Source organism: Ochotona princeps, chromosome 1 (assembly GCF_030435755.1).
Source record: "Ochotona princeps isolate mOchPri1 chromosome 1, mOchPri1.hap1, whole genome shotgun sequence".
Lineage (NCBI taxonomy): Eukaryota > Metazoa > Chordata > Mammalia > Lagomorpha > Ochotonidae > Ochotona > Ochotona princeps.
This window is the reverse complement of record NC_080832.1, coordinates 37,406,693-37,430,140: the sequence shown is the minus strand read 5'-3', so window position 1 is coordinate 37,430,140 and position 23,448 is coordinate 37,406,693. Positions and strand designations below refer to the sequence as shown.

The 23,448-nt window shown below is 38.2% G+C and overlaps 1 protein-coding gene across 3 annotated transcripts in view; it reads left to right on the top strand.

Annotated features, from left to right (window-relative positions):
• Positions 1–22,610, top strand: part of TRMT11 (tRNA methyltransferase 11 homolog) — a 66,866-nt gene extending 44,256 nt beyond the window's left edge. For 2 of the 3 annotated variants that reach the window (XM_058677797.1, XM_058677747.1), the window contains exons 10-11: positions 1,869–1,989; positions 22,095–22,607. In XM_058677797.1, the coding sequence (XP_058533780.1) occupies positions 1,869–1,989; positions 22,095–22,226 (253 nt within the window). In that variant the 3' untranslated portion in view covers positions 22,227–22,607. Of the gene's footprint in view, positions 1–1,868; positions 1,990–22,094 lie in introns of all 3 variants that reach the window. The other variant, XM_004587224.3, reaches the window with a different exon arrangement.
• Positions 22,611–23,448: the final 838 nt, after the last annotated feature.

The following is a 23,448-nucleotide window of genomic DNA, read 5'->3' as shown; positions in this document are numbered from 1 at the left end:
CCAGGAACAACAAGAAGAAACAGCAAATTTGGAAGCAGTGAATTCACCCAATTTTCCCTAAACCTTGATCCTTCCTACCCTGATAAACCATGTAATTATTATTTAAAAAATAAGTTAAAAATAAAAATTACACATTGTAGTCAGGTTCAGGTATAGTGATCCAAATGATGTTCCTTCATGCTTAAAATCAAAGATGAAATAGAAAGATAATGTAAAGCTTATAAATTCTTAGGTTAAGCCAGATAAATGCTTGGTAACAGTTTGAGCACTTTAACATCATTCATGTCACAAATGCTCAATAAAATTATATTGGTTTTATACTTTTAGATTAGATTTATAAAATTGTTTTTAACTATAGTTATATAAGGCTTATAGGCATAAGGGATTTATATCTAATTTATGTCTATACATATTTAAGTGGCATTTTAAATAAAAAATGCTTAAGGCGATTCCACCAAGAAATAGATTTTTTTCCCTTTTAAAAAAGGGTACATTACTAAATTTAACAGATATTTCAGTTATTCACAGGCCCTACTGTTAAGCTTAAGGTCAAAACTACATCCTCTATGTGTCTACTTTTTATTTTAGTCTCAATGATGGGATAGAATATATTTCTTCATTTATGCTTTGTGGAAAAATTCCAAACTTGAAGTTGACTGCTGTTCAAAAAAAATACGTTTCTGACTAATGAACATTACAAACTATTAGATGAAGTCTGCAGTGGTCACTGCTTGTGAAAACTCCAGGGAAGAAGGCAGAGAATGCCTTCAAGAGAATTCTTTTCACTGATAATGAGGTCAAGTGCATTGTGGATGCTGCTGGGTAAGTGGGTGGTGATGGTTTTGAACATGTGCTTGAGGTAATGAGCAAGAGCTTGGGGAAGGTCCAAGGGCACTAGAGAAGTTAAGAGTAGCAGTTAAGTGCAGCGGATGCCCTAGACCAGCTGGCTGTGGTCCCAGACCCGTAGATGAGGTACTGATCACTCTTCCCATTTTAGATCAGAGCTTCAGGATAAACTAGTAATAAACATGTGCAGACACTATCCAGAAGGGCGCAAGGCTCTGCAAAGGAACAATAAAAACTGCCCATCGCAGTGTTGTTTAAGGTAGTTTTATCTAGTGAGTGCCCTCCCTGGCCCCGTTCTTCAACATTCTACTCCACAGCTGTTTGCCCTAAGTCTGTCTCCTGTTTCTTCTGCTCTGGTTCTTCATTATTGTTCCTGACTATTCTGCTTTCCTAATATCATCTCATTATCTGTATTCATATAGGACACATGCTATACAGACTTGTTACTGTTGCTTCAGTTTTATCTCCTGGTTAATGCCATTAGAGAACTGATTTTTTTTAGTTGTATTTTATTTGTATAATTTTATATTTATGTAAGTTATTCTATAACTTTAGTGCTGTATTTGCAAGCTTAATAAAAGTCTCAAGATGCCATTAAAACTTTGCAGGGCACTTCATTTCATGGGAAAAAGTGCATGTGCTCCTGGACTTTATACTCTGGGAACAGTTAGTCATGTCGAAGGGTTGTTGGAGCATGTTCTTTTGTATGCCTCATCTGCTGTGGAACTGTTTGGTGTGCAGTTGTCACCTTATTTTTTTTTTGTGGTTTAAATTTTGAGTAGTCTTCATCAAGACAAATTTGCATTTTTTCTTTTGCTTTAGCTAAAAAAACCCAAAACTTCTTTTGGATGTCATTATATCAGAATACTTTGCATTTTAAAAATATAGATAGATGTGGGCTTCATGGATGGTTAGAATATATAGAGTGAAATGGTACAGCGTGTAATGGGAGGGTGGCCCACAGCATGAGCCCTGTGACTGGGCTGTGTGGGTGAGTGTTCTAACACAGCTTCTCTCTTCAGGTACACTGAAGATATGGTGCCCTGTCACCCCTGCCTCACACTTATTAGCAACTGTGAGCAGAAGCTTTCCAGTCACACATCAAGGCGCTTGATCACAATGGAGAAGGTGAAGGAATATGAGGTAAGTTGTCCTTGTATTTTCAGCATAAATTCTGAAATATTCCAAGGTAGAGATTTCTAAGTAATTTTCCTGTGATTGAGTTTCGAAGTGTTAGTTTTTGACTTTTGAAAACCTACAGTTGAGTGCTGAAAGAGAGGAAGTTGAAGAGGTTTGTGACATTTGTTTGGGGTTGGAGCTGGAGGGTAGAGTAGGATGCAGAAATTCAGCAGAGGTAGAAGTTGGTCTGAACCTCTCAAGCTTGACTTGACACTGCTGTTGCTAGTTCAGTTTCTGAGCAGAGCACACCTTCAGTTAAACGACTCTCAGTAAATCAGCAGTGTGTTAGCATTTTTCTCCAAAAGCAGAATCTACTTGGTTGCAGACTGTAATGAAGAGAAAATTTACTTTGAGAAGAAAGGAAATTTCTCCCTTACCTGTTATGGATCAGCAGGTGCTGTGTGTGTGTGTGCCTGTCTCACTCTCCCACATTTACATTTGAGAGGAAAGGATAATGCATCTATCAAGTCCTAAAGTGGTGAATAATGCTTCATCATGGAGCTTACTTAAGTCTACAGGATGTTGTTTGGTCTCTACTTCAGCTGACTTGGGAAGCTCTCCTATATGTCCTCGAACTGAGATGGGTCCCATCTTTGCTGTAAATTGCAGGGCGGTAGTGTTTGAAGATTTTACAATTCTTATCTCTATTCTCTGCAGTTGATTTGTTTTCACCAAATCCTTAGCTTAAGGATTCTTTCATAGTAATGAAAATAAATATTTGTTAGTGTTTCATACATATGTAGTTTTACTTGGTTCTTTTTGTCTTTCACTGTTGCTTCCATTTGCCTTTAATTTAAAATCATATTACCTTTATGCTAGCAGCTGTCAGTGTAAATGACTTAAATGATTTCTCCCATACACTTCTAGCCCTCATTTGTTTAATGATTCTTCCTAAAATATTGCATTTTTGTCATTTCATTATGCAAAATATTTTAGTGAACCTGTTATGTCACTTAGTAATGATCAGAAGTTCCCTGAATAATTTGGCTGTAAGATCAGGATTCCTCCCCAAATGGTCCCAATTGGAGACCATTATGCTCAGTGATATGAGCAGATTCCAAAAGGACAAGTATCATGTAAGACAACCTCCTTTGAAAATATAAAACAAAAAGTAAAGGTAAACACACACACACTTGTAATTTTACAAATGAAGGTTGTAATGGAGAGCAGGGTATCAGGAATCCAAGAAAATGCACAGAATGCACCTGTGAATTAGACTCCCAGTGAAACTTCTAAATCTACGTAGACAACAACCACCATTGCCTGTACCAACAGTGTCATGAGCCATGTAAACAGCAGAAAGTTGAAGTCAAGGATATACCTGATAGACTGTTTTACTACAAAACACAGGCGACAGTGGTGGGTGGATGGGAGGCAGAGAGAAGGGGATGCGTTGTGGAGAGGAAGGAAGCCCTATGTCTGCAGAATTCTAAAATGGAAAATAAGAATAATAAAAAAGATCAGGGTGCTTCCAAAAGCTCCGCTATGCATGTGTGTAAGTAGTTGATTGATATCTACAGCGTATGGTATCCATTGTATATATACACATATACATAGATGTATTGGTATATGTAATGTAGCTAAAATGAGAGTACATGGTAGTCATTTTTAAAGCAAAAATATTAGAAGTTTATATTCAAATGACATCATGGAATGTGTTCTATTTTTGTCTTTGTTCAACTGGATATACTTTTAAATAAAGATACTCATATTAAGTAATGATTTTACTTTATAGTAAGTTTTTTTCTTCACATGATGTAATTGCGCATTACTGTTCACATTTTATACCACACAGTTTACTTATTTGGTTGAAGTTTTTTTTTTTTCTTGGAAATTAAATCCTGTTTCCAAGGATGGTGGATTACCTGTAAATATTATAGATTTGGAAACTCCAGGAGTGGTTTCCAAATCATTTGCTACAGTGACACCTTCCAAAATAGTGCTTTGAAATAACCAATATATATTCATGTATATTGTAAAGACTTTCTTACCTGACATCCATTCCAAACTTAGTTTCTTAAACAATACTGGCTATTCCTGCTCTGAAATACACTGACTAATGCCTGTAATATGTTGTCTACTTTTTAGCTAATGTTTTAGCTAATGTGGAACTCTGTGATTCCACCCCTGCCTGCCAACTGAATTGTCTCTGTATATGGTGCTCCTAGAGCCATTGATACTAGTTGTACTTGTTATAATGAGATGTACTCTGATTAAATACTGGTTCAACTAGTGAGATATGAGTGTAAGAATAAAGTTGTCATTTCTATAACAAACTAAGTTGTATGCTTTAGAAATACAGGTGAGTTGCTATGAAAGAGCCCCAGCTGGATATAGATTAGAGAAAAAGTTACCACAATCTATATATGTGTACTCAGATTACTTTATGAATCTTTAAGTTATGGCATCATTTCATAAAAGTCAACATTGGGAATTTTTATAGATCTTGATTTTATATGAAGGATTAATAAATATATACAATTAAAAAATATTAGAGAGCACTCTATCTGCTGCTTTACTCCCCACACACCTTTCACAAAGGTGGGAGCCAGAAATGGTATCCAGACCCTCCTCTGGGCAGTAGGAATCCAATCACCTGAACCATCATTGCTACTTCCCAGGGTCTGTGTTAGGAGCTGGAGACAGGCATCAAACCTACTTGCTTGGATATGGGATGAAGGCATCTTAAGTGCTAGGCTCATTGCGTGCCTTCAGTATACAATTTTTAAAGTAAGTGTAAGGGTAGATGTTTGATACAGTGGTAAGATACGGTTTGGAACATCTGCATTCTGTACTGGAGTATCTGGGCTTGAGTCTGAACTCCATAGCTAGTTTATGCTTCTGCATACCCTTGGAAGGTACCAGATGATGACTCAAGCAGTTGAGATTTCGCCATCTGTGTGGGTAACTCGGCTTGTGTTCTGATCTCCTGGCTTTGGCCTAGCCCATCCTTTGGCTCTTTTGGGCATTTAAGGAGTGAGCCAGGAAAGGAAAATCTCTGAGTATTGTCTCTCTTTCTATGCCTTTCAAAAAAATAACACGTTTTAACAATTTAAAATAATTTTAATGTGCTTATAAAGCATTTTAAAAGAGGAGGTATGGTGAAGAGAGACAGAGACAGATGGAATTTCTGCCTGCTGATTTGCTGCTCAGAGCCGGCAGAAAGCTGGAGGTGTGAGCCAGAGCTGGGAATCAAACCCAGGCACTCTAGTGTGGAACATGGCCATGGCCACCATGCCTTAGCTGCTAGGCTGAACGCTTGCCCCCTGCACAGCATTTTGATTTTTTCCTGCTTTATCTATTGTTCAGTTCACTAACTGTGCTGGTCTCTTTGGGCTGCTGTAGCAATACCACAGATTGGGTGATGAAACAGGAGAGTATTGTCTCACAGTTCCTGGGGCTGGGAGTGCAAGATGCAGGTGCTGGCGGGAGTTGATTCCTGGGAGCCCTTCCTTGCTGAATTGCAGAGCATGCACTCTGCCTGTGTCCTCATGTGGCTTTCCCTTGGTGTATCTGTTTTCTCAATGTCTTTTCCTTTTGTGAGGAAACTAGTCCTACTGGATTAGGACCTCTCTTTCATATGGTCTTATTTCATCATGATTACCTCTTTAAAAGCCCTGTCTTCAAATATTGACATGTTAGAGGTTATAACTTCGATGTAAGGGATTTTAGTGAACAACATACATTGTAATATTAACCATTGCCTGTATTTATCTTGTGGAATACAAGACTTCTTTAAGACAAGGGTACTTCTAAAAGTTCATGGAAAATTGAATTAAAGGTAAGTTTATTATGATATAAAATTTTGAATCCATTCAGTTTTTTCATAATTTGTATATTTCATGAACTTTCAGGAGACCCTTCATGTGCATAGCTTTCAAAAGTTTTTTGCAATAAAATAATAAACTTACCTCTAAAGATTTTAATACTTTATTTAAACAAATGCTAACATTTTATTGTATTTGTTTCATACTTAGCTGTTCTATATATAACATACTGTTTGAAGCCAGGAATATTAATATGACCTAATGTAGGATTCATGGTGAGGATCATAAAGTGAAGGGAAAAGGGTATATTATTATATAGCGGGTATAATTCAGTGAACACAACATGTATAATTGTACACCAAGTAATTTATCTCTGTCAAGTTTTTGAAGCACACTCATATGTTAGAATATACTTCTTTTCTCCCCTTCATGTCAGTTAATTTTCATATATATATGAACATCATGTATATATCATGTATATATAGATAATATATATATATACACACATTTATACATGAGGAAGTGAGGTACTAGATAATTCAAATAGTAATATTTCAACTCTCAGAAATCATAGCATTTAATGTAACCATTAGGGTTCATAATAATTAAACTAAGTAATATTTGTCACTGCAAAACTAATACATATAAGAAACAAAAGTATTACCCAAAGATTTTATAATTTAAATCTTGATATTAGAAAAACCAAGTAAGTGACATTAGCATTCTTTATTGTGTAGCCCATGTAAATTGTGGTGAAAAAAATGGAAACAAGAAGATATAGGAACAAGTTCTTTCATGATTAATAGGACCATGTAATAAATCAGCTAGTGCTATTTTATTGGAAAAACTGAAAAATCAAGATATATCATGGACTATTTCCATATTTGCTTTCTCTTGAGTTCCTATTTTGTTGAGTACCAACTCTTCCCCCCCCCCGATTTACAATATTTCTCTAATCAAATATATTTAATGTCTTATGGAAAAGTAGGTTTTTGAGAATTTTAGTCCTGTATTAATATGACAATAAAAGGAAGATGGGGACACCCAATTGAATTTTTAAAACTTTTAGGTAGTTCCAAGTTTTCTTAGGTGTTCTTTTATACATCCTTCTTTCCATTTCAGATTCATTAAAAACAGACACACAAAGAGAAGGGGACTGCCCTTGTGCCACAGCATAAGTCACTGCTTGCAAAGCCGGCATCCCATAGGGCTGACCCAAATTGTGACTGTTCTGCTTCTGATCTCTGAGCCAGCTTGCTGCTAAGGTACCTGGGAGGCGATGGAAGCTGGTACAAGTACATGCACCCCTGCCACTCATGCGGTAGTCCAGGAGGGAGTTTCTGGCTTCTTCTGGATTTGGTTCTGGTTCAGACATGATTGTTGTGCCGTTTGGAAGTGAAGCAACGGACTGAAGTTTCTCTGTCACTGTATATTTCAATTAGTAGGGGCTACGAAATGATCAGGAAAAGCCTAATGTCTGAGTCATTTTGTGATGACCTTCATTTTCTTCTATGATGAAATTTAATCAGTTTTAACTAGAGTGGAATTTACTATAACCAAAAATTCTTTGTCAAATTAATCGTGTTTGGGTTATAATTAATTACTTCATTTCTACCTTCTGTTTGTGTGGGGAGGAGTTTATATAATTGTAGCAAGATCCCAGTCTTTTATAATACAAGTGATGACATAAAATTGTCAAACAGTTCTCACAGGCGTCTAACAAATTATTCACAGGCTTGTGCAGCACTGTTGACTTTGGCAGTGGAAGACTATTAATTTTGGATTTTTACACTTTTACATACCGTGCCTCTTTGTACTTGATTTCTCATTTGTTAGGTTTAACTTCAGTATAACTTCAGGCCCACCGTATAATATTGTTATATTCTCCTTCCCCCCCCCCCCTTTTAAATGTAAAACTAGGTTATAACTAACATGTCTAGAGAATATGGATATTTCATAAAACTTTGTATCCTTATGTTCCTCGCTGTAGTTTTTAGACTTGCTTACCTTTGCATAAGTGCTAAAGAAGAAAATTGTTGATGAATATGTTAAAATCATGAAGATACCTGAGAGGAAGAGCCACTTTTATTTCCTCATGAGGGATTCTGAGAGCCGAATGAAAAGTAGCGCTTTTTTGTTTTAAAGAAAAAGATATTACATCTGCTGGCTTGCTTTCCTAATGGCCACAACCTAAGCCAGGAGCCAGAAGCTTCTTACAGATGTCACACTTGAGTGCAGAAATTCAAGTACGGGGGCTATCTTTTGCTGCTGTCCCAGCTAGTAGCTGGGAGTTGGATCGGAAGTGGAATAGAGAGAACATGAGCAAGCACGGTAATGGGACTCCAGTGTTGAAGTTGGCTGCTTTATCCGCTCTGCCACAGTGCTGGCCTCAAAACTAGCACCTTTATGGTGCTTTGTTGGTCAAAAAACTTTCCTAAGCATTTGCTCTTACTGGTTTCTCCCCATTAGAGTTGAGGTGGGGATGGTCTAGGCTTGTCCCAAGTGGCAGAGTTGAGGATGAAATCCCTGTTTGCCCAAGTGGCAGAGTTGAGGATGAAATCCCTGTTTGCCCTGGAAATTCTGTGCCCTTTTCTCTGCATCATGGAACTTCCCTCCTGGTGCATTTTTCTGTCTTTAGATTATGCCAAGAAGAAAAGGTAAACATTATCCAGTGGCTTATGACTAGTTGCTTTTAAAGATTTTCTCTTTTTGTCTAGTTCTGGTTAGCTAGTGTTGCTCGTGGAGTTGCCATAGAGTGCCACTTGATTTTACTGCCACTTATTTTTTCTCTTGACACAGCATATAGTAATGTTGCTGTGTAGGATTGTGATCACAATGGTTGCTCCTATAATTTTCATTTTCTTATAAAATTTGTAAGATACAGGCTGGCAAGGGTACATAGTAGATAGAGTCATGGCCTGCAATGCTAGCGTCCTTCGGGGGCACTGCATTGTGTTCTGGCTTCCAATCCAGTTTCCTGCTAATGATTTGGGAGAAGCAGCAGAAGATATGACCCAAAAGTTTGGGTCCTTGCTACCCACATGGGAGATCCAAATGAAGTTCCTGGCTCCTGGCTTCAGCTTTACCTGGTCCTGACCATTGCAGCCATCTGGGGAACCAGTGGATGGAAGGGAGGGGTGTGTGTGTGTGTGTGTGTGTGTGTGTGTGTGTAACTCTGGCTTCAAAACAAATAAATAAATCTTTATGAAATGATAAAATTCGTGGGATAAAAATGCTTATCTCCAGAGCTCTTTGGAGCAGATCAGACTATAGTTATTTTGTGTTCAATGAATGTCACCTTACATAACCTTTTCTACCTGAATCTTCGTGGACAGATGAGAGCACACTCTGAGTAACACTTCTCAAGATTTTCTTAAAAAAAATATATATATATATGATATACTTATCTATTATCAGAAAGAAGGAGACAAAGATATTTCATCCATTGTTTCACTCCCCAAATTGCTGCAATGGCTAGAGCTGAACCCATCAGGAGCCAGGAGCTTCTTTTGCAACTTCCGTGTGGGCACAGGGTCCCAAGGCTTTGGGCCATCCTCTACTGCTTTCCCAGTCCACAAGCAGGGAGCTGGATGGGAAGTGGAGCAGCTGGGACACGAACTGGTGTCTATATGGGATCTCAACACTTGCAAGGTGAGGAGTTAGCCATTGAATTATTGTGCTGGGTCCTCCTTGAAATTAAAAAAAAATTTCATGTATTGCAATCTGTTCTCTAAAACATAATGGTGTAAATATAAAAATTATTTTAAGTTAATACTGTATCAAAGGAACCACCTATGCACTGTTTATTTTATTCCCCCCCCCCTTTTTTCTTTTTATCATTGATTTGTCTATTTATTTGAAAGGCAGAGTGACAGAGAGAGTGACCTTCCATCCATTCACTGGTTTAGTCCCCAAATGGCTGTAAGAGGCAGGGCTGGACCAGGCTGGACAAGGCTGAAGAAACCGGGTGTCAGGTACTCCATCCTGGTATCCCATGTGAGTGACACGTGTTCCAGTATCTGGGCCATCACCTGCTGCTTTTTCATGCACAAAAGCGGGCAGCTGAACTGAAAGAGGAGCAGGTGGAACTTCATGTGGTACTCTAATATGAGATGTGTGTGTCACAAGTAGCCCATTACATCACAATGATAGTTCCCTGCTTTATGGCTTATTTACCTAATGTGCTACTATAAACTTTTAGTCACTTATGAAGTACTAAAGTATAGGCATGTTTAGCTCTAGATATCATATGATTAATTTAGACTAATTACTACTATATAGATCAGTTGTCATTTTGTATGGCTCAGTTGAATTAATGATGGAATAATAGCAGGTCAAGTGGCAAATAATGAAAGTTTATGTGATTTTTTTGTTGAGTGACAGTCTAATAACACGAAGATGAATTGTAGACAGTCTAATAACACGAAGATGAATTGTATATCAGAATGAAGTATGCCCTGAATTGAGTGTTTTAACTAAAGAACTGAAATGTCTTGAAGCTGAAAAGAGAGAAGCAATCATTACTGCTGTAACAGTGTTTCTTAAATGAGGAAAGGTGAGAATGTACTCTGTGGTCACCTGAGAACGTGGCTTATGGATGCCCTGAAGTTGAAGAAACTTTAAAGTTTTTATGCTATACAGTTTCTTGTATTAGAATGTTTTTATTGTCATTAGATAGTGTATATATATGTATATGTATATATAGTATATATAGCCTATAATATAGTACAGTATATAGACTATATAGTATAGTATATATAGTATATATAGTATAGTATAGTATATATAGTATAGTATATATAGTCTATAGTATAGTATATAGTATAGTATAGACTATATATACTATAGTGTATAGTATATATACCATAGCATATATAGTATAGTGTATATATATAGTATATAGTATATGGTACTTACAGTGCATATTATATAGTATTATATAATGCATATATTTATTATATATTATATAGTATTTATATAGTATTTATAATTGCATAGAATGCATTGTTAGCATAACACATATGGTTATTTCCAGTTTTCATTGTTCTTTCTCAAGCTTGATCAGTTAGTGGTATTTTTCAGAGGCAGCTTCTTGATTTGATTTACCTCCCAAAATATTTTGTGATGGTTGTCTCTCTCTTGCTATTATTGTAGATTTTGCTTTTTGATTATACTTTTGAAAGATTAGAAATTAGATAGAAGTATCCTTTCATAAAGTGTAGGTGACACCTCATTTGTTGAAAGGAAAAATAAGACAGAATGATACCAAGTCAGAGTGAATTGTAGCAATTGGACATAAGCACTGGTTAGATCTTAACACTAACCAGGATTCATGACTATTAAAATGTAGCATGGGACAGAAACATTTAAAAATGTGTGTTTTAAAGGAAGTTAGATGGGAGCGTATTGTGTTGTCTGCAAATTATGTTTCAGTTTGAGGTCTTTGAAAAACCTGGACTAGAACCGTTCCAAATGAATTTGCTCTTGCTAATAGTGTTTCCTTTCGCTTCACTTTCAGTGTTGGAGGGGGTCATAATTTCACTTTTTCTTTTTTGTTGAATACATTGCAAATTATTTTGCCAAACAAACTTTTTTTTTTAATGATTGTGTCTGATGTACCAAGAAAAAGGGAAAGATCTGCTCTTCACCAATTCTGGGAAAGGCAATGAATTAAGATCTTTGAATCTTGCATCTCAGAGTGCCGGTTAGAATGACTGTTTTATTTGCAGAAGCAAGCAGTTCCCTGAAGCCGAGAGAGCATATGGTCTAGCTCTAATACTCGTGTTTTCAAGCTGTCATAGTAAAACAGTCTTTAAAAGACAGGTGTTATAGAATCTTAGGCATAGGTCAGTTACAAAATGTGAATAATAATCAGGGATCCTAATGTATGAACAGTTTAAGGAAATGGGAAGTCTCAAGGCAGACTCAGTATTGTCCTGTGGTGCTTCTTTAGTAATTCTTGAATGAATGACATATTTTCCATTTTATACTTTTTAAATCATTTTTCTGGATTTAACCTACGATAATTTGAGAACTGTTTCTTCAGTGTTTTTCAAATTCAAACATGACCTTGTATCTGCTTCTTCTCTGGCCTTGCAATACTCTAATCCTGAGTTTTTCATATGTTGTTTTTTGCCTAAAACATGAAAATACCATTTAGTAAATAGTTACCAAATGCATGTTCATGCAGTCACCATCAAGATGAAGATGACAGAGTAATGCCACACAACGTTTCTGTTCAGAAATACCTCCTTTTGCATGTGGAACCACCATTATGATACTTCTCAAACTTTTTATTTGAAAACCAGATAGATAGATAGATAGATAGATAGATAGATAGATAGATAGATAGAGACTTCTGTGTTTCCTTTTTGTCACGCATGTGTTGGTTACTCAGTGGCGCATTATTTTATCAGGGTACTATACTTTGTTGTTGATGTTGTTGTTGATGTGGCTGTTATGAAATGATGTCAATCCAAAAAACAGTAATATTATTTCAACCCCAAACAGCCTGTATCTCATGCAATAAGATATTGTGAAGTAACCAATGAACCAACAATCGATGTGAGTCAGACTACTTATGATCTACATCAAAGAATTGTAAAACCTAATATACTTGTAAGGCCCTATGCTACTCAGAAATGGGGAGGGAGAGCAGAGAAATCTTCCATCTTCTTAGAATGTGTGAGGAAGACGTGAAGTAAAACCTATCAGGAACATAACAGTTAACTCATAGACAACAGACTTGAATCAGTATTAGACAACAGTAAAACTACAAAGATATATAGGTGGGATCTAGAGTGATCCTGACAACCTCTTAACAGGAGGCCATAGGCACAAAGTAGTGGGGGACCCCAGAGTGGAGCAGGTGGACTGGAGGAGGCTTGTATCCCAATCCTGGGGACTCCCGGATCCTCACCAAGGACTATCAGTATGGGCACCAAGGACTGCATCCCAACTGCCAAGGAGACCACGGGGAACTGGAATGCCTTCGGAGGCCAAGAACTCTGAAGTCATCTAACCCCGTTTGGATCTACCACATGGGATGTAAGAAGCCCAAACCCTTCCTTGCAGGATCCAAGGACATCGGAACAGTAAGCTTCCATCAGGACTAGGGAGAGGAGCTTTCTCTGGTCCTCACTTAGTTCCAGCTTTGGATCCCACCCTATATTGCAGTGACCTTCAGGGTCTCTCTGGAGCCTCCCACCCCAAAACACACACACACACACAAGCATGCATGCACGCACACACACACAAATTGGAATAGACAGAGAACAACAAGGAAAGCTTGGAAACAGACAGAAAATGGTCAGTGTGGACTCACACATGCTGTACTAGGTAGGACACAAAGATTAGTTACTCCTCACTAGGGTATTGAAGATTTCTCTGCACACCCCTCCTAAAACTGTTCTGCACCTCAACTGTTGACATATGCCTTGTTAGAGTTATAAGCCAGTTTAGAATATCCCCAAATCTGTTAAATTCAGCAAAATTAAGCTTCAACACTATAAGCTGCTGAATGCTAAAATGAAAATAGTCACGAGATAGCTGAATAGTACCCTATAGCTATTTTAAGGTGTATAGCAGCCGGTTCTGTGTATAAATTAAAATTGAAATCTCAATGAAGTAGTCACAGGATGTGGTTAAGAACTTGCATTTTTTTTAACATATTGGTTACTCAATACCATGTCAATTAATTCCATAATGTTGTAAATTGTTGTTGATGTAATGTTGTGGCTTTTAATTGATTGGGATGATATTCTGCCAGCTCTGCTTTCAGACCAGAGATGGTCTCCCAAAGACACCTTTGAATTTATCTGGACAATAAGACGCTGGACTCTATGCTTGGTATATGCTTGCAATGAAGGAATCTTGACTGAATTTGAACTGTAATACTGCAACAAGGTGGAGGAATCCACCATAGGGGGGAGGGCATGGGGAGGGTTTGGGGGAATCCCAGAGCCTATGAGACAGTGTCACATAATGCAATGTAATCAATAAAAAATAATAATCAAAAAAATGAAAACCAGATAGATAGATAGATAGATAGATAGACCTTATCTACCTGCTGATTTACTTCCAGATGCCCACAACAACCAGGACTGAGTCAGGCCAAAACCAGAAGCCCAGAAGTACATTCAGATTTCCCATGTGGGTGGCAGGGACCCAGGTAATCAAGCCATCATTACCGCCTCCCAGGATGTTAACAGGAATTTGCTTTGCCTTGTAATATTAGCACTGTTACATTCATCCCTAAACAAATTGGGTTTGCTTGTTTTTGAACTTTACATAATAACATTGCATTTTTCTGTTTCTTTTAATGGGTTGTGGAAATTTAAAAAACTTACCTTTGAGGAGAATGGTCTCCGAATTAGAATGTTTAAGCACATATTTGTACTTTTTAATGTTACACATCTTTCATTGCTTAAGGAAGAAGAATCTTTTCCATTTTAAGAAATAGATACAACATGCAAGTTATTAATTTTTACATTGTTCATTCTTTGTAATATTTGAAATTCTACTTTTATGTGGATTTTAGTAGATAGCATGTAGAAAGTGCTAATTCTTACTTATGATATGTATGAATATTCACAATGCCCTTCTTACAGTTAAGAAGAAATTATGTATTGGATGCTAGATGTCAAAGTTCAATTGTTAATTGTCACTCATACTTAGAACTCTAGAGATGAAGGTTTAAATATTCGCTAAAATATTTCCATAGACCTTTAGGCGATTAATGTTTTCAAAGTAATGCAATATTTTTTAAAGAGTAGATGGTATGTAAAAACTTACTTTAAAGAAAGATTTCTCACCTATTTCCCATTGAGGATAGTACTAGAGGTTTTTCTTAATAATATTGGATGCCAGACTTTTGACCTGCTTGTCCTTGGTTTGGAAATGGCCTAGTGCTGTTTATAGTTGTGTAACTTTAGCACAAGTGGTTTCTATAGCTACTGTCCAGTACCAGATGTAAAACAGTGGGGAACTTTGATAAGGAGAGCAGGATTTTTAAATAAACCCAGACATGGGTAATTACCCTGAAGCTGAACTGAGGCCATTCTGGTTAGCACTGTCCTTTACATTTCATTTTACTTTGCTGATTACAAGGAAGTCAACCAAGTGCTGTTTTTCTCTTCCAACCACTTGCCTTCTTCCTCACACCTGATTTTAGGAGTATAGATTGCAGCTTAGTCTACTCATGAATCTGGATGTGTTTCCTGACAGTACCAGATGAGCACCACCAGGTTGGTGGCCTTTGCTGTGGCAGGAGCATCAGGGTTTCCACTTATCGCAGATTTAAGTTTTGTAAACCATTTGTATTCAAGTGTTTGCAATGAAACTGCTGTTTTATGTAAACTGCTGTCACTTGGAGAATACAAATGACTTAAGGTTAATACTGGTGAGGTGGAAGAAATCATTATCTCATTATCAGGAACTGTCATTGAACTAAAGGACAGCTTAAATCTGACCTACAATTAAAAAGAAGCCATTTGGTGTGGTGCTGCGTGACTGCAGAGTTCTGCGACTTCATCACCTAGAAAGGGGAGATCCCTTATTTGTGATGAACAGCAATTTTATAAATTGGTGATTAGCCTTAGGTAGCTTCACCAAAGGTTTGGGGATTCCATAAAGTCAACACATGCTGTAAAGGACACCAGGAAGGAATTTTGGCTTAGTCTGAGCATGGTAGGGACTGGTGTGAAAACTGAGATATTAGGCTTGAACAAGTACCTAATGAGTGATTTACCACTGAGAGAGGGCTGTGTTTTTCCTGAGGGTGAGTATACAGGAATGAATGTATGAGGTTTAGAACTGTTGAAACTTTGGAAAAGGTAGTGTAAGAAATGGAAAGGGAGAGTACTGTCATTTACAGTTTTTACATCCATGTGCTTTTCCTCTGTATTTTTGCCTCCTGCCTTCATTGCATATTCTCTAAGGGGAAATCCATGACTTCCCTCACGCAGTATGTGCTCTATTGGAATCATTTGTATCTAGTGTTGGCTACACAGATGGATAAGGCTGGGTCCTTCTCTGAGCAAATTTGAACACCAGAATGGGCAGGCAAGCCACTGCAGCAGCGTGTTGCGTTCTGTGGCAGTCATTGGCCTTGTGTGAACATGAGAGCACACACGCACCTGAGGAGGCAGTCACTTGGTAGGCAAGACATGAAGCTTCAGGGGGTGCAGAGGCCTGGCAGGGATGTAGTGCACACCAGAACCCTGACTGACTGGCAGGAGCTCAGCTGGAGACAAGCAGGAAACTGAGGGGGTGCTCTGTCTGGAAGAACCCTGTATGCACCAAGTTCATCCCACAGGTGGGCACAAGCCCATGAGATGTGTTAGGAGAGAGACCGGAGTTCATGATTGATGAAAGTCAAGTTTTCTCTCACTTGGAGGGGAATTTGAGTCATGGACAGATGACTTGACATTGGCGACACAACTCCTGGAGTAGCCATGCAAAGAGCAGAGCATGACACCATAGCCAAGGAAGGTGGAATTGGGAGTTTTCAGGGAAGCTAGACATTGTGAATTAGTGGATAGTAAGGCTGAGGGAGACTTTTCTGAACTCTGGCCTGTGACCACTGACTGGATAGCAGTTTTTTGTATGCTTTTAATTTCTAAATCCTAAGGACCATGGTGTGGTGCTGCTCTCCTGGGCTCCTGCAGAACTCTTACAGCTGGTTTCCCTGCTGCGTCTGCATTTCTCTCTCCCGTTTCCTGTAAGTGCCCAGGGTATCTATCAGAGCCTAAGGAAATAATGAAATTCTCCTGTGACTTTCTGTAAAATTTAGTTTCAAAGACAGAGTCCTTTGCCTAGCCCCCAGGCCAGCCCAGTGTGTCCATGGCCCCTCCCCAGTTTTGCTTTGTAACCCTGTCCCCTTGGCACATGGCACCTTCACCACGTGGATCTTCTTTTAGGTTCCAGGATGGACTCAGCCCTGTTTTCCCTCAAAGGTCGCATGGTGCTTTCTGCAGCTGGAATGTGGTTTTCTTCCTTTCTTTGCATGAATTTAATTCATCTTATATGTCTCAGATAAATCTCACTTCCATAGGGAGGCCATTCTTGGACTTTCCCCGCACATCTTCACCCAGATGTTGCCTCCTGTCTCATAACAGCTTATTTGCCTGGGCTCAGCTGGGTATAGCTTAACATATGTCTCCCCATCAGTGCTAAGGCTGTGTGAGTTCACTGACCCTGTTTCGCTCACCATGCAATAAATGTTTATCAAATTAATAGTAACTGTTGCAGTGATTATTTGGGGCCCTCATTGAAGGAAAGCAGTTATACTATGCACCATTTAGATCATCAATTTGAAGGAAAAGAAAGAGAAGATCGTTACAGCTAGCGAAAGTTTTGTCAAATTTCACTGTCATCATCACCGTGACATTATTTTTCAAAAAACAGCGTGACAAAACCATTTCAATCCTCTAATCTCTAGGCTTCATTCCCCATGAGAAGCAAACCAAAAACACTACTGAATCAAAATATTATGGAAAATTAAAACACCTTCCCGTTGTTTCAGGAGTAGATGATTAAAGATAATGGCAGATTTCTAGAAGGCAGTAATTAGGTAGATAATTTTAACTCATCCTCAGTGAAGCATCTATAAAAGTCTGAGTGGTTTGTGATGCTCAGTTTGAGAAACATATGCACACATTTTCCTGGTGAAACCCAGGGTGTCTTACATTTTATCCTAAGTGTTAGTTTTAAGTGTTAGAACTTATTACACTCCAGAGTAAAAGTTGTATATGCTACTTCTTTCTTGTCCCACAGAGTAATTTTGCAGGGCTAATTGGCCCAGGTGCCAGTAACACACCCTGGAATCACAAATGTGCATCTTTATTTGTATATTGCTATCTCATTGTTGAAAAAAGCAAAAGTATGAATAAATGTTCAAGCTCGCTAGTGAGAGAGGCCATGCTGGTCAGGTTGGTCTGTGTGAGTCTAGGACTTGCAAACATTTGGGGAAGCAGCATTTCTGACTTACACGTGTGTGATCGGCCCTACCAAACACTTTGTGTCCATAACGGACATTATGAAAAAAAAGAGTTGCTTGATGTGGCCAGCAGAGGGTAGTATACACATAAAAGTGAACCAGATTTGTGAGGCTTCCTTAGGTTTCATTGGGAAATGCGGTAAAACTCCCTGAATGTTTTCTGTTTAGAATTAAGCAGTACTGATAGGACAGAAGATTGGTTAGGTGGGACAGTGCTTAGAGGGTTTCTGTGTAAAAGTTAAGATCTGCAGTATGTGCTGCCGTAACGTTGCTGTCCAGTGTGGATGTCCTCTCAGTGTCACAGTGCATTTTGCAGGACCCCCTAATCTACCATGTGGAAATTAACTCTAACAATTGTTTTGATGCAGTTTCTACTTTAAAAAGAGAGAAAAAGAAGGTGGAAATGGCCCGAGATCTGAAATCCGATTTAGGCTATGGTTCTGGTAGTGCTGCTTGATAGTTGTATGACTTCTGCCAAGAAACTTTAACTCTCCCAACCTCATTTCCTTATCTACAGAATTGAGATGACAAGCTGAATGCAATCTAATAATTATGTAAAACATATATGTATTTCCTTTGTTAAACTGGATCTTGTAATTTTTGTGATATTTACAATTGCTAATAGTCTCATGAGGATAAACGGTAAATATAAATGCAATATGTTTCCATTAAAAACCCATTGGTAACATGCAGGAGTTTTTCTAAAGAAACAATCTTGATTTTTTTTAATGATGAGAATAATTAATCTTGATATATTTTATTCACATCTCCTTAATTATTACCAATAGCTAAGCGGCTTGGGAAAGGTGACGTAACCCTTTTTTTCTAATTTTCTGTTTTGGCATTACCTAATTCTTTGTGTTATTTTTATTTTTCATCAGGTATTTCTTTCTTACTAAAGTTGGGCAGAACTCCAGTTTTATGATACATAGGTGGTATGATTGATCGTGGTAGATAAATTGGAAGATGTTAGAGTAACTAGGAGTCATGTGGGGGAAGCTTGATGCACTCAGAGAGATTGAAGATGGTTTTTCTTGAAGTTACTCTTCTCTCCTTAAGTAAACACTTAGGCTTTGGAGAGGTGATGAAAAATATGTAGAGTTGAATATCATTGTCTCAAGTGTGAGCCCTGGTAAACTGAAGATAGAGTGAAAGAGAGGTAGAGTGAAAAGAGAAACATGTGAGCTTGTTTTCCTCAACACTGAGGTAGCAAATTCTAAATCGTGCATATATGTAGAGCAGATCAGATATGAACTAAGCATATTTTAAGAGGGTATTGTTCATAAGTGTATATCATTAATGTGGATGGAGCTGTGTATGAGATGATGTGTTAGATCAGATTACTGAATATTTGCTGAGGAACATTTGGGGAACCATGGCTTTCCCTCTTAAATGAAAATAGTAGCCAGGACCCTGTGTGTCTGGCTTATGCTGAAGCAGAGCTTATGCTGAAGGCGGTGGCAGGGCGCTTGCCAGATCCCTTGCCGCACAATGGATCGGAAGCTTTTGGGTTAGCCAAGAGTTTTTCTTAACAGATGCTCTGTTTGGCCGGTCACTTTCCTATCAAAGGGGACATTCCAGCACAGGATCCCAGTCCTTCACATTCATTCTTCTCTACGTCCTGGGGAAATAAAGAAAATAGGATTCTGCCCATACTCCCCACTCCTCCCAAAGGTACAGTTCTAGGATTAGTAGTTTTTCCAATCTTTCCCAATGGTGCATGTTTCTGATGCTGTGTCTCCAGAGCTTTGGACTTGTGTTGCATTTACTATGTTCTAAGGGAATGGTGATTTTAAACTCTTCAGACGAACAATATCATGGGTGTTTTCATTCCTCTCTTCTTTCCCTCCTCTTCCCTCCTTTTCTCTTCCCTCACTTCACCTTGCCTTCGTTTCTTGATTTGGATCAAAAGAATAAAGAGGGGGAAAGGATATGTGTGTGTGTGTGTGTGTGTGTGTGTGTATGGTGTGTGTCTTCCTTCCAGTGGGTATATTTGCTACATGACTGCCCTGGGCCAGGAAAAACCGAACATTGGGGAAAATTTGAGCTCAGTTGGGCTTCAGTCAGGGGACTGGCATATTAAATTTGCATTTTATTAGATTTGGTTTCGTCATAGTATGGAGAATAGATTGGAGAAGGGACCACGAAGGCACAGCAGCTGGAAATAGAGAAGTGAAATGAGGAAAGTGTAGGTGGAGCGAAGTAGATCAGTTCTGAGCAAATGTGAGAGGAGGACTTGACCCAGGTTCTGATTTTGGTGACTGGGTGAGAACTGATGCCAAATGAGTGCCTCTGGACGCGGCTTCTGAGTATGAAGCAATTCTGTAATTACAAGCTCACACAGGTGGATGGCTCTTCCTGCGACCTTATTTGATGAAGGAATACAATTCAAAATGAATGCCTGCAGTGGTTAATGGCAGGCCCCTTCCTTTCCTGTGCCCTCCACCAGACTTCTGATAAGCATTGAAATGAACACGTTGGGGTAGATGTGAGCACATTGCTTTGCATTGCTGTTGTCTTGGGGTCCTCCTAGGGTTATAGTCTCCTTAGCATCCCTGTGGCTGCTGTAGCTCCTTTGGTATGACAATTGTATGTCACTGAAATGTATCCTTTCCACTAATGCTTCACATCTAGCTATTTCTTGGTAGGCAGTTTGGCCATCGAAGTTTTGATCTATTAAATGTTCTTTCAAGGAGCTACCCCTACATCTGGAGTTGAGGAAAAATACACTGGCCTGAAAAAGTCTTTTTGCATTATAGGGAAGAAAACAGTCCTGGGGTTGAGCAGACCTGTGTCCACACTCAGTTCTGCCCTTACCAGCTGGGTGACCCTGGGCCTGTTCTGTTAAATAATTGCTTATCTTTAAAATGATATTAATAGCAATAATAATAATAATAATGGTAATAGTAGCTCATAATTTCTATAAATTGCTTAGTATGCTTTGGGGTTCATAAGAAATATTCAGCAAATGCTTTCATTTAGCACTCTCTAGTTGTATACCTACAGGTTAAGTACATAAAGTGTATTTTTTTAGAGATTATATGTGACCTGAAGTTAGTAACCTTGGGGTGTCTTCATGTTCTTGCAGGAATCAGAAAATATAATATGCTTAATGCCATAAAATGAATTTGGGAATGTTTAACATTTTTTAATAATTTAGATGTTTATATACTTTTTTAAGAATATGTGTGGCAAACTTGTGTCTAAATAAGCAGATGAGTCAACATACATTTATTTTGGCTATATCTGGCGGCTTTTTATTAGTGTTAAGGTACAAAGCAAACGATGAGCACTTTTTCTGATAGGAACAGGCGAAAATACGAAAAATAGTTTGAGGGTCATTATAGTCCATTACAAATATGTCTGTCACTTTTTTTTTCACTGTGCAAAGCAAGATTATTAAAGATATTCGAAATGGAAGACCTCCTGTACAACATCAGGAGAGTATTCCAAGAGAATAAAAAGCCACTTACTATGCTGAAATCAGGATAAAATATTAGGTTTTATATTTTCTGATTGGGTCTTAATACTTGTTTGCAAAATCCATAAATCCTTATGTTGTTGGATATGACTTTATAAAAGTATATAGAAAATGAGATTTCATGTCTAGTTAGACTTTTCCACAGTTCGGAATGGTTAGTAAATGTGGATGACGAACTGGTATTTCGATAAGCATTGTCCGTTCTTCAGATTTCTAGTCCATCATATCCGCGGCATTCTAGCACAGAGCAGTGTCTCCAGCGTCCACTGAATGCTGGACTGAGCGTTGGTTTGTGTTTGCCCATGACACTTCAGAGTGTGTCTTCATCTACTGCTGTATTTGGAGTGACCAGAATTGTTCGATTATTAACCAGATGTGGTTATAACCCATAAAAAGTTTTGTGTGTCCATATGACATGATAGAGATGAATTAATTTGTTGCAAGACAGCTTTTCCTTGGACAAAAGCTTCCCTGCTTAGGGGTGGCCACAAATGATTTTAGTACTTGCTAAGCTAAGAATCAAAAGTTGATCTTGACTGTGCCATCTTGCCCTGATTCTCTCTGCCTTCTCTGGGTGGTAAAAATGTTTGTCCTCTGGTCAGAGTTAGGCGGTGGGGAGAAGGGATTGTTGTGGGGGAGCAGCCAAGGTGAAAAACAATATGAACATCCGTGCTTGTTGCAGATGGAAAGTGAGGGTGAAATTCCAGTTTAAATTATAACAAATGTCCACCCGACAGTGAAGTTTTGCTTAGAGTAATGTGTCTGCTAACTTGAAAACTAAATCCAAACAGCTATTTTATTTTTGTGTTTTCCAATCTTCCAGAACCGAGACCAGTATTCACATCTGCTAAGTGATCATTTTCTGCTCTATCAAGGTCATAATTCTTTCCGTGAGAAGTATTTCAGTGGAGTGACAAAAAGAATTACCAAGGAAGAAAAAGCAAGCCAGGAGTGAGCATGAAGATTTTGACTGAAGAAGGACTAAGGAGTTGATAGGAAAGACAATCTGGATATGGACTCTCCTGTAGAGTCCAGAAAATCTGTAGTATTTCAGAAACCTGTAGTGTGTATCCGAATGCTGCCAAGCAAGCAGCTCTTTCAAAATTATTGTTGTTTTTGAATATTTTGTTGTGTGCATTGTAAGATCTTTTGGATTTTAATTTATATTTGTACTTTTAAGTATTAATGTAGTTATACTCAAAATAGTTATATTTTTTACAATTTATAAAGGAAATTAATATTGTTGACTTTTTACATATATCAGTCAGTTTTCAAGGTAATCAATGATGGTTAAGAATTTATTCATTAAGTAAATGAATTTGGGTTTTTATTGTATTTGATTTACATTGCCAGTAATAAACCTTACTGAGATTTTTTTAAAATCATGTGGTGTTTAGTGCTTTCCGGGGGCGGGGGGCAGACATGATATTTTGTTCAACGTTCCAGACAATAAGTAATAACAGTGATATAGTGGTGTTGAAAGGAGCTAGGACCTGACAATCTTGAAGATTCCAAACTCCTGAAGGGCTGTCCACATCTGAAGCTCCTCTGTACCTTGGATTTGCTCCTGCATTTTTGAACCTTGACTGCCGGTCAAGTTAACTACCCACAATTTCTGGTTTAGAAAGTAACTGATAGTTAAAAGCGGTAACAACAGCGCAAGTCCCTGATGGTTCCCTAATGGTATTAGGTCTAATCAGTGCTCTTTGAAATAGAAGCTATATTTTTCTTCAAGTAGAAAGTTTGCTGAGTTCGCATTGTGTCCATTATGAAAATATCTTGTTTGGAAACCACTCTACCCGTTAATTCCGGATGCTAATAGCTTTCCTGTTTTTGGTGGTCAGATGTACCTCAGCAGGGTGGCAGTAAGTGCAGCCTCTCCGTTTAACCAGACTATTTTTATTTATGTTATTAGTATTATTTTAGTGTTACTGCTGGCTTTTATGAACTCACAATATTAGCTTGCATGCCTTTGGAGCTCAGAAGACTCGGGTCAGGCTTTTTGCCTCTTTCTCCCTCTTGTCTTGCAGCTCTGGATTTCAGCAGCAGATCTCAAACATTTCAGTGATTGTTTTGTTTGGGTTTCTGGATATGATTTGTGGCACACTGGGGAAAATCAGAAAGTATTCAAGGACAGTTTGCTTTCAGTATTTCATAAACCAACTTATTTAAAAATT